Raw genomic sequence first — 11997 nt, forward strand, 5'->3', positions numbered from 1 at the left:
CTACATGCCTACAAAATCGGCAACACAAAGTACCTATGTCAAGGTGCAAGATTGTGTCTGTTCATTATTGTTAAGCACTCTTGTGATAAGTTAACTTGACTAACTTCATGCCTGAAAGTCTTACGTCGACAGTTGACATACAGTTGCCTCACAGCTCATCGCATGCACGAAATCAAAAAACAGACATAACTTTAGAAGCTCTATCAGACAAGAAATGTTTTATAGAAAACTGTGTTGAATCAGTTTACATTTGTGAAACAGAAAAAGAGGACAACAACATCAAACGTGTGTTAGATATACATACACAATAAAAGAAAGACAGACATCAAATGTGTGTGTTAGGTATATACTATATACACAACAAATAGACAAGATGCATAAAAATTCTTGCACATGTGATGTGACTAACTCAGGAGATGCTTCTTTCCAAGAAACTGAACTTTCCTCTCAAAAGCTGTCGAGCGGATTGGTGCATTGATTTCATAGAATGGATTCATTGCGAACTGGAAGACAGAATAAACACAATTAAATCAAACACTGACAGGAAATGACCTCATGCAGTTATTCTTATCATATAAAAGACAACTCACCTTAATGTATAAATCATACACATCATTAAAAAAGTTTTTGATCCCATCTTCTTGTCGCACATCATGCAACATGATGAATCTTATATGTATGGCAAACAATTAAAGAAAAAGCTGTGCCAATGAATTCCACAAATATTACTGCACAGAGTGACACTGCACAACAATATGACTGACCTCTGAGAAGGCAAATAACGTACTGCAAACTAACTTGTGAAATAATGGCAGCAGGGTTTCAGCTAACAAATATTCTTATTATCAATCTGATGACTCTTATTTTATTTTAATTGTGTAATCTATAAAATGGCAGAAAAATTGAATATATCCATCATAATTTCCCAGAACCTAAGGTAATATCTTTAAATTGCTTGTTTTGTTTAACCCACACTCAAAAATTAAGAAAAGCAGAAGTTTTTAGGAAACTGGATTGAGAGATTTTAAGGTAGTTTTGCTTGATTAATGACTAAACAATAATAGATTATCAAAACTGCTGATGTGTTTTCTGTTGGATAATCAACTAATTGTTATTCTTGCATTATTAAAATGAGCTATTAAACATGATAAATTAGCCATGTAGGTTATTTTAGTCTGTCCCTTCTGTCAGGAAACTACAACATGACAGCATTTTAAACAGTTTTTTATTGTGGTTACCATCATTAATAAATTGTGTATGGTATTATGTGAGGGGATAAAAAGGTAAGAATCAAATGGAACAGAAAGGATATGTCCTGCAGTGACGAAGGCAGACACGAACCACTCGTTGAACTTGTCCACAGTTTTCAAATACATATTGTTGGACAGCCACATGTTTTCGTCCACCAAATCCAGGGCTGCGTGTGCAATGAACTGGTTCAGGTGACGATGGTCATCCTGTGGTCAATGACACAAGTCTTATCAAACAATATCATAAATTAACAGACATGACAGACAGTTCAATGTGTCTTTGTCTAGGCTAATGAATAGCATGTCTTTACTAGTGTTATCACCTAAGAAAAGATGCACTGATTTGCTGGTGTTGTGTATAAAACCATGTTACCTTTGCTTCAGCCTTCCCAGCTGGCAAGAACTCCATCTCGAACACTGGGTTGTCCTGATGACCAACCATGACAAAATAAAAACTTCCAGACATCGTGTCCCCTTCTTCTCAGCAACGTCAAACTGTCCTGAAAATATTTTAGACCAAACGAAAGAGATTAAACGAATTAGTCTTACCAAATATCAGTGTCACTATCACTCAGCTGATTGGGAACCCCTTAGCTAGCAAGCTAATGTTAACCGTAGCGCTCCACAGACGCTTAGCGTCGTTAAAGCATTTAAGTTATTCCTGTGAAATTAAAGTAAACATATTACGTGTTGAAATATCGTATAAATACAACGTACACACGGTAAGAAAAGCTTTTTACTTTGATACAAGCGACTTTTGTTTACCTGTCAATTTGCTTCCTGGAGAGGAGCGAGAGCAGTCGCGGGAAGATGACGACATGATAAAGTACCCAAATATAAATCTGTTATCTGCTGTAAAACGGTTTAGCGACAGCGGTTTGTTGCTCGGCTTCATATAAATAAATATAATATTAAACATGTGGTAAAAATGTTTAATAATAATAAATAAATTACTGTTTTTGTAATTGTTACGTCATAACTGTGGGTCCGGAACGAAAGTTTCCGTTGACGGATTTAAATACTGGAGGCACACCTCCTCTACATGGACGCCGAGACGCTTTCTGGTCGTCAGGCTGGTAACTATATAAATTATTCTCCTTTTGAGATGCCTATTGATTCAGGTGTTCAGAAGGGAAAGTGAATACAATCAAACACCAGGTAGGAAGACTTTAAAAGTTGTTGAACACGGAGGTTTTGATCTCTTGCTAGCCGTGTCAGCTTTAACGTTACCCTGTTGTTGTGTACTTGGGTCTGTCAGGAGCTGCAAAACGACACTCGACAGTCATGTCCTCGGCCAAGGAAGACACGTTATCCCCAGATGAGCTGCGAAAAAGACTCTACCAAACTTTTAAAAATAAAGGAGTGCTTGATACCCTCAAAGTAAGTCATGCTAATATAGTTGCTGTTGGCTGAGTAACGTTACTAACCATCGCTTTCGAAAGTGTTTGGTCTTCATCCCTCTGGTTTTCTGATCTGACTCAGACGCAGCTGCGGAATCAGCTCATCCAGGAGTTAAAACACCCACCTTTGACAGGAGGAGAGCCAGTCCCCAGACCAGTGCCTGTGAAATCTGAACCCCTTTTGGTCTCAGCTTGTAACAGCTTGGTAGCTGATCACCTCCGCACCTCAGGGTATGAGTACACTCTCTCTGTGTTCTACCCTGAAAGTGGCCTGTGCAAAGACAAGGTGAGCAGGAGCATGTGTCTAATTTTTTATAGTTAATAGTGTAAAGAATATCAGTGCAGATGAAGAGTTTGATGTCCATTTTGGCAGGTTTTCACAACAGGAGATCTTCTTCAGCTTCTTAAAATCAACCCTGAATCATCACTTCACAGAGCCCTGGTAATTAATAATATGATTTAGCATAAAGAATATTGTTCTTGAGATACAAAATAAATCATGTTAGTAACAGCAGTGTTATGTTTCTTATCTTTACAGTCTTCAAACAAAGATAACAGAGGTAAAGGTATGTGCAGCATTCTATACCTTTTAATAAAACTTCCTCTACCTGTTATAAACATATTTTATATTTGTCCTGCAGGTTTTCTCATCAGCCTCCTAACACAGCTAACACACCGTTATACTCACGGCCTTTGCCATGATGCTGACACTCAGACAACCAGCGTGGCAAGTTATGGAGAGTCTCTTGGTATGTTGAAATAAAGTGTCAAACTGTACTCACGCATGCATTTCAGTGCACAATTTTTAATGTTTTCTTTCTTCCATACACAGTTGAGAAGATGAAAATGATTGATAAGGAATATGAGAGCATCAGTCACAGTGGGGACAAGTGGTTTCCGTTCCAATCAAAATTGGCTGCATATAGAAAAGAAGTTGAAGCACAGATGCAAGCAGAAACAAACACAAAGGTACGAGTACTTTTCTACAAATTGAATGAATCAGAACCTATATCAGCAGGTATGAAGCACAGCTGCATACGTTAATCTGCACTTAACAACTTTTTAAAAGGTATAAATGCTGTATGATTGGCTAATATGTGATCGTGTGGCTTTCCTGCTGGCCTTAACATTGTGTCTTTTGTTTTTCAAGATGCAACATTTTAAAGATGTTGAAATTGCCAAGGTGAGGATGGAAGAAAAAGCTAAATTTAATAAAGAATATGATAAGCTGAAGCAAGAGCTGGAGAGGACTTATGAGATGAAGGCAAAGGCGTTGATGGACCGGGAGAAAAATGCCATTGAACGGTTGCAAAAACAACAAGAGGTAGATTTCTTTCCCTGGAGATAAACCTTAGTATTCATTGGCATCATTTCCACTTGTTTAAATCTAAGACAGCATAACTGAAGCTGTGATTTGTATTTCTCATTTTTTAGATTGAAGAAAAAAATGTGTACATGCAGAGACAGTCAGTCCTGAAAGAAATCGAAACAGTGCGGAACAGAGAGAATGAGCTGAGGATGAGAACAGAGGCTTTTGAAAAGTAAGTTGTTTTTTATTTTACTACTCATGTTCGTAAAGGGATGCTATGTTCTTGCATTGTGACCTGTGGCTCATAGAGAATGTCACTGTGTTGTTTGCACGATGATAGGACTTGTCAAATTCATGAGGAGAAGGTCAAGACCAGTGAAGAGCTGCTGCGGAGGAGAGAATTGGCAGTGAAGACTTTAGAGGACACACACGACCAAAGGCTGAAAAACGAACTTTCCAGGTATTTTCATGTTGAGGAAGGGATGTCTCATCTGCAGTGTTTGGCTCACATTGTCACACATATTTAATTTGTTACATACAGGCAGTGTCATTTGTGTTATTTCACTTTACCTCTGAAGTTTAGGTTATGTATCCCTCTCAGGGATATTGTTATCGTGTGGCCAGAGGATGTCACTGTTTTGTAGGTTTAAAGTAGGAACAGTATCCTGTGTTTATGTTTGGTTTATTGCTCTGTACCTTTATTGAATAGGACACATGGATTTTAAAGATAATCCTGTTGATTTAGTGTCAGCTCTTTCGCATTGTTCTGATGTCTTTGTAAAATTAGGTATCAGCTCGAGTTGAAGGATGAATTTATCAAGAGAACAGAGAAACTAACTGAGAATGAGAACAGAAACAAAGGTGAGTATTTAATTCAGTGCAAGGTTACTGACCAGTTTGCTGTTGACCATGTTCTGGTTTGATTTTGTACTTTACATTCTTATTTCTCAGTGGAAACGGCTCGTATCCAAAAAGAGTCAGCTGTAATTAATGCCAAGTTAGAGGAGCACAGCAGAGCATGTTCAGAACTGAGACGGCTGCAGGTAAACAACACAACCCCAGGAACTTCACCCTCTTCAGTGGGCAATAGGCACGATATGTCAGTCTTACTAAATAACAAAACTTTCAGTGATTCGTTTTGAAGCGATTGTTGTATAACTGTATTGTACACAGTCTAATTGATTGAGTCTCCAGGTTTATTTTGCCTTCTCTTTTCATGTCTCTTCTGTTGCCTCCCAGGTTGAGCTAGACACAGCACAGCAGCAGATTTCTCTGCTGACTCAACAGAAGGAGCTTTTGAGGGAAAGACTGGAGTCGATGAGTGACTACTCCAGCTTGAAAAGAGAGAAAGCAGAGCTGCAGGGCCAGCTGCGGCTGCTTAAGAAACAGCTGGAGGAGGCCCAAGAGGAGAACCGGCTTCTCCATGCAGGTGAGGATTAGCTAGGATTGGATTGGGGTTTTCTGTCTGTAATAATGTAGAAATAATTAATTGTATTGATTAAAAAAATTGTGGCTGGGGACTTAAATGCTAAAAAAACAATCAGCCCCCAAGAATATTTGTAGTCTTTTCTCTAGACTGAGATAAATCCAGTTCCTGTGTTGCATTCACAGTGCTTGAGTGTGGGCTCATTGTGAGCTGTGGGAGATGCAGTGTACTGTGAAGCATTCATGTTAGTCTGTCCCACTGCTTCTGGCTCAGCTGAGTCTTTCTGAATGTGTCTTGCTTGCCAATGTGGGGCCTCTGTGCTGTGTTTGTAGCTCTGCAGACAACTCTAAAAAAGGAACCAGTGAGGGAATAGGGATGAGAAGTGGGGTGAAGGGGAGCAGAGAGCACAGTGAGCAGAGACAGAGGGCTCCCTTTACCCATGGCAGAAAACCAAAATTTTACCTCTCTCTGAGGGGTACAGTATTCTTCCTGTGTGAGGATGTAGCAGGGGAGCAGTGGGCCTCTCTCCTCATTACTAACAGCAACATGGTGCTAAGCCCCTGTGTGCTGTACTCTCATGCTGGCATGATCCATACAGCCAAAACTGTGAACTTTGCGTTTCCCTGAGATAGCTTTGCCAATGAAACACACACTGGACTGGTAAAAAGGATGCACTTTTAAATTATATTCTGACACAGATAACCCCTCTCTCAGATTTGAGCAAGCCGTCCAAGGAGCAGCTGGGCTTGCAGATGGAGCTGCGGAGACTGCAGAGCGCTCGCAAACTGGATGAGGAAGAGTTTGACAACCAAAAACAGGTGCTGCAGGCACAGCTCCAGAGTGAGGTCAGTCACATCACAGCCTCTCACCGAGTGTGGGAAACTATGCTGTTAGCTTTTTTTTCACAGTGTTTTGTCTGACCTGAGGGATTTTCTTGTGTAATCTGTGTTTCCGGTGACCCATACGTATACTTTGCACAGACCTTACACTGTGTGCAAACAGTAACGTCTTGTGTGATGTCCTGTTTTCTGCAGGTGGAGCGGTGCGCTCAGCTCAAGGCTCAGTTGACGGAGTGTGAGGAGAGGTCACAATGGATGACTAACCACATTGAGGACATTAAGATGCAGCTTCGCCAAACTCAACAAGGTACCCCATGACTGGGCATGCATGTCTACCACATCTTAGTCCGATAAGTCACTTTGAAGCATGTAGGTGTCTGTATGCAGTTGTGAATATTACAACAAATTACTGTGGTTCACTTTATTTCTGCTTTTCTTAAATGGACTTCCCTTCTTGGATATTCTTATAAATAAAACATTATCCATTATTTTCAATTACTGTAATAACATTTTTAGCAGAAACAAGAAAGGAAGCCATGTTACAGTAGTTACAGTAGTAGCAACCTGATCCTACAGTAGCTGTAAATGCATGTAAAGAGATATTAGTTGTAGCAACAGCTTTAATGGTGGTTGGTCTTCTGTATTAGTGTTCAACTCTCCTCTCGTTTGCTTTTCCTTTTCTTTTCCTTTCCTTTGTTGTAATCCATGCAATGACGGCAGCTCTTGAAAATGAAGTGCTGCGTAACCCCAAGCCCTCTCTTGTCGACCGCTCTGTACTGGATCTCGGTGCTGACAAACTGGTTCCCCCAGACATCTATGTGGACAGATCTCTCCTTAGGCCCAGAGTGGGTTATGATGATGTTTGTGAAGCAGGTGGGCTTTTGCGAGAACACAAGCTGCCTAGGAGGGACTCTCCAGACCCCGACATGGAGCTTGTTGCTGCGGCCAAGGCTCGGATCCAGGAGCTGCAGGAGGAGGCAGAAACCTTGGAGGAAGCTTACAGGAACTACCAGCAGAGGGCAGTGTTCTCCACCATCTCACACATGCTCCCACCCAGACCTCTTTCCCCACCACGAGCACATCCTTTACATTACCCCGACTCCTCTCCACGAAGACAAGTCTCTCATCTTTCACACACTCATACACCCCACAGATCAAATGTCTCACACAGACCACTGTCTCCACAAACTACCAAAACCACCTCATCAGCACCCCATGACACCAGAAACACCATACCATCTGCACAACCAAGAGTGACCTTCTTAGAGGAGCATAACCAACCTCAGGCCACAGTTTTCCCAGACCACAGTCTCCATTCATTGACTGAATCTCAGTTTCTAAAAGATGGACACCCTCAGGATGGAAGCAGCCCTCTATCCAGACGTCTGTCCTCCACGCCTCATTCATCCTCCTGGAAAAAGCTTCAAAGAGAGATTGAAGAAGGTACCTTCACAAAATGTTTTACCCAGCTTTTGGATTTAATTTTTCTCCAGTGAGGTTATTGCCTAACACGAATGCTTTGCATCTGACAGAGGCAGCCGTGTCTCCGGTGGCGTTGCCGGAGCTGTCGTTTGACAGACAGCACCCCCATGCCCCCCATGACGAGGTGCCGACCCCAGGTGACTTTTCCCCTGAGCTTAGTCCTCCTCGCAGTCCTCAGCTCAAGAGCACAGCACGAGACCAGTCCAGGTACCATCTGGCATCACTTTGGCAAGGACACTACAACAGTTTTCAACAGTTTTACATAGACATAGTGAACACTAATGCTCTCATTTGTTCCCCTGTTTCTGTCAGTCCACCAAAACTGCACCCTGTGTACTCCAGCTCAGAGTCCTCTCCACAACCTGAGAAGATAAGCCTTGAAGATCTCACAGGCATTTTGTCAGGTAAAACTATTGTAGAAAGTAGTATTCTTTAAACTATGCTATGCTATGAGTCAGTTATGTTTTATTCATTATGTTAAAACTACAGTAACATTTTAGCAAATATAACTTTTACTATATCCTGACAGTTGTACGTGAGGCAGATCTGTGGAAAAAAAATCATGTCTGCCTCCTCCTAGTGCTCCTAATGTCATTTGCAAGATTGATGAAAACAACCAATCAGAGCTGAGGAGTCTCTAACGCAGCTATCAATCATTTCAGTCACTGCTTTCAAACTGCAGTCAAACTGGGCAGCGCTGATCAAATATGAATCTAGATTCTGTAACTGCATTTCCTTTTTCTTAGGTCAAATGTTTTCAGAAACATATTTTAGTGTACGGTTTAGCTGTAAAATGAGAACGTTTGCTCTGGCTGGTGGGCGGTGCTTCATTTTGGCTTGACTGTTGTCAACATGGCAGCCCAGTCACAAACTGTCTCATTTTACCAGACCCTCAGGAATTCTGCCAGGCATTAAAGTTAGTTTTTGTAGTGGCCAAACACTTTACATTTTCTGAGTCTATCATGTGATGCCATTTGGCCCAAGAAGACATCTTGTTATAGACTTAAATGGGGAAAGAGACATCAATAATACAGTGGATACATGTTTTGAATGTCACAACTACTGCAAAGTGACTTGTGATATGATCCACTCAGTCCAATAACTATTAGAGAGTAAAAAGGGCTGCATGATTTAATCATTTTATTTCCATTCAAGTTAGCAGAGCACTAAACCAGAAATGGCCGGCTGCTTGTATACGTCTGCTTGTTTCTGGTATGCTTGCGCTATGGGCCCAATAATGCAGAAGCAGTGCCAATCATCCGGGTAATTTTGTATGCAGCAGTCTTACCTTGCCTCCTATCCAGTTCTTTTTATACATCCTTGCATTTCACAGCTAAACAGTACATTTAAACATGTTTCTGAAAATATTTGAGGTGAGAAATAGGCAATGCAGTAACAGAATCTTGATTCATATTTGATCAGTGCTGCCCAGTTTGGCCGCAATTCACAAGCAGCGACTGACATGACTGACAGCTGCTCTGTCTGAAAATGACCTGTGATTGGCCAAAGTCTCCAGTCACAGGCTAGATTTTCTAAAGCCTTAAAATCAAGCCAAGCAGACCATTTGAATTGTAATATGCTCAAAGGTTTGATGGGCTTTTCGTCCAACGGCACTGAAGCCTTCCTCTAGTGACGTGAGACTCAGTTTAGATCTTCTTCACTTTGCAAATACAACATAGGAGTGTGATTTATAGTGTATACTGGAACGATGTTTAGTCTTGCAATTGCGCTTGACACATAAGAGCATAATTATTTTAATCAATGGGGAATGTTTCATCTGTTGGCACATAACGTACTCTTTACAGTCTGGAAGACATGGAGCAGTGATGGTAAATCCTCTGGGTGTCCATTTTCAAAAGCACAATTTCCTTAATAATATGCACACATGGAGGTTTTCCTGTTTTGCCCAAGGATAAAAATCTTGAAATCTGTATCATGGGATACACAGCCACACATGTAGGAATACTTCATCCATTGACCATTCATCAAATTACCATTTATTAATCAGTCATGCTGTGTTACCTTGAATTTGTGGAGAAGGTTCTTGCATGCCTTTCATGAGAAACGGTGAACATATTGATTTATTAATTGATTGGGGACCTTGTTAACAGCAAAACTACACAAAAACATCTGTTCACACAATCACACACAAGTCATGCAGTATAATACAAGTCTCATTTGTCCAATCATATGCCTCCCAACACACATGCATTTTTGCTGAAACCTTACCATTTAAAACTACACTAAAATGCGAGAAAAATAAAGTTGCTTCGCACATTTAAGTTAAGCCAGCACGACTAATTGATATACAGATGGTCAGTTTTGTGGGTGAAGTATTCCTTTAATGTATGTAATGTTTTTTTTTCTGTTTCATTAACATTAATTTAAACAAAATCCCAAGAACAAAATGGAGTATATCCGGTGTAGAGGTTTTGGATTTGAGAATGGCTTTTTTAATGAGTGTGTGACTGGCCTCCAAAGTGTCCTTTCAGTGGCCCCGCACAATGGTGAAGATGAAGGGCAGCTGATTATGTATTCTGTGCCGGTCCTCTGGCTCTTTTGCATTATGGTTGGAGCATAAAAGATCTCTTTGTGCATCTCTCCCTCCAGAGCCCGGCCACATTCCAGAGCTTCTCCTGGACACTGCCGTCCCTCTCTCTGAGGAGGCCCCTGACGGCCCCGCTGTCCCCCGCCCACAGGACCTCCCAGAAGACCCAATAGACTTGCAAGGCCAGGCGGGTGAGTCGTTGGTCCCCCCTGCCATTACTGGCACATAATCTTGGTTGACCCCAAATGACGAAAATGGCCACCTTCTACTGTACACCATCAGTCTGACTGTATGAAATCTCATGTTCTGCTCATTGTGTGGCCATTTTGAGGAACATTAAACCAATTAAAGTGATAACTGACAATTGATTTGACTCAATCTGTATGTTTTATAGCAGTCACACAAGCCTCTGAATCTGCCAAGGAAGAAGATGAAGAGGATAAGGAGCAGAGGTGGGAAAGAGAGCGAAAGGAAAGACTAGAACAAAGGCAAAGGGAGCAAGAGGAAGCCCGAGAGAGGGAGCTGCGAGAACTTGAGAGACTTGAGAAAGAGACGGTAATGATAAACTCGCACCAAGTTCTCCTGAAGCTCCTATTTCTGATCTTTACTTATTTATGTCTACCAAGAAAAGACACCCTGATGAAATGAATATTGACAGTTTCTATATCTAACCAGCTTTCGCAAGAGATGGAGCAATCAGGACAGGAAAAAGAGGAAGAAGAAGAAACAGGAAGTGAGAAAGGAGCTGATGAAGAGCAGAAGCAAGAGGCTGTTAAAGATGGGGAGGAGGCTGAAGGTGAAAATCCGTTGGAGAGATACATGAAGATGGTCCTGGAGGCGAGACAGAAGCAGAATACTCAGGTGAGTTGCATGCATATTTGTCCGAGACTCCTGTTAAACTTTGCTTAAGTTGAGTCAAACTGAATGTACTTTTTTTTTTTTTAAGAGCCCTGGAGGAGAAGAAGGGGGACATACGAGCCCGGAGGCCAAGAGTTTGTCTGAGGAGAAAGATAACAGGTAACTAAAAACAGTTGACTACACATATGGCTTTTAATACAAGGCAAGTTTTCTAATTCAAAAGCTGTGCTGTTACTGTAGGAAAGTTTAATAAATATATAAACCCACATAATCCTCTTCCAAAAACATTTAATTTCTTCGGTGGTTTCTCATCTCCTGGTGGTTTTAAGGTTGTTATTTGTTCTGGAATTATGTTGTCTTAAGGATAAATTAATAAAAAAATACTATTTTTGCTTTTTTCTGTCCCTGGAGGCTTTTGCTAATTAACTCGATATTGTTTCCCCAGCGTTGCAGCATATTCACACAAGGACGGAGATGATGATTTCTGGTGAGCTGGTTGTTCCAGTGCGCCTTCATAAACTCAAGTCTCTGTAGCCTTTTATTGGTTTAAACAAGTGTGGAGAATTTATTGTTTTATATTTTTAAATTTTGCATTTCAGTGTGGATATTTGACACCATTTGTTTGAATAAATCATATTTGATTTTTCCCAGTCCCACCAAACATGCTTTTTTTTAATCACACAAAAGGGAGAAAAAAAACACAACAAAGTGAAGTTTGTTTTATTTCATTTTTTTATTTTTCATAAAAACAGTCAACGGGCCAGTTGAGTAATGTCATAAAGGGGTTTCCAGTCAGACAGGATGCTGGATTGTTGTCCTCCTGGTGATTGATAGGTAGCCTTTATTCTTTACTTTTTGGTTTGTTCAACAGGAAACACAGCACAC

At 40.8% G+C, this 11997-nt stretch overlaps 2 protein-coding genes across 4 annotated transcripts; one reads left to right on the forward strand and one right to left on the reverse strand.

Moving 5' to 3' along the window:
* Nucleotides 1-190: 190 nt before the first annotated feature.
* trappc2 (trafficking protein particle complex subunit 2) lies at nt 191-2098 on the reverse strand. The gene is made up of 5 exons (XM_049595183.1): nt 2016-2098; nt 1624-1750; nt 1309-1457; nt 591-672; nt 191-503 (listed from the first exon to the last, which is right to left on the reverse strand). The coding sequence occupies exons 2-5, from the start codon at nt 1714-1716 to the stop codon at nt 405-407; spliced, it is 423 nt and encodes a 140-aa protein (XP_049451140.1). The 5' UTR covers nt 1717-1750; nt 2016-2098; the 3' UTR covers nt 191-404.
* Nucleotides 2099-2268: 170 nt separating this feature from the next.
* Nucleotides 2269-11758, forward strand: ofd1 (OFD1 centriole and centriolar satellite protein). Of its 3 annotated transcripts, none has more exons than XM_049593872.1 (23): nt 2269-2326; nt 2509-2630; nt 2733-2936; nt 3024-3092; nt 3189-3216; nt 3292-3399; nt 3483-3619; nt 3801-3974; nt 4085-4191; nt 4300-4419; nt 4747-4820; nt 4911-5002; nt 5199-5388; nt 6100-6230; nt 6420-6531; nt 6945-7667; nt 7757-7913; nt 8019-8110; nt 10317-10445; nt 10649-10809; nt 10930-11115; nt 11201-11271; nt 11558-11758. In XM_049593872.1, exons 1-23 carry the CDS (start codon nt 2293-2295, stop codon nt 11601-11603), a joined length of 3267 nt encoding a protein of 1088 aa, XP_049449829.1. In that variant the 5' UTR covers nt 2269-2292; the 3' UTR covers nt 11604-11758. The 3 variants fall into 3 exon arrangements, with proteins under 3 accessions (XP_049449829.1, XP_049449830.1, XP_049449831.1); XM_049593873.1 differs by having other exon boundaries at nt 3189-3210; XM_049593874.1 differs by having other exon boundaries at nt 2273-2408.
* Nucleotides 11759-11997: the final 239 nt, after the last annotated feature.

The sequence above is a fragment of the Epinephelus fuscoguttatus genome, linkage group LG13, assembly GCF_011397635.1.
Source record: "Epinephelus fuscoguttatus linkage group LG13, E.fuscoguttatus.final_Chr_v1".
Lineage (NCBI taxonomy): Eukaryota > Metazoa > Chordata > Actinopteri > Perciformes > Serranidae > Epinephelus > Epinephelus fuscoguttatus.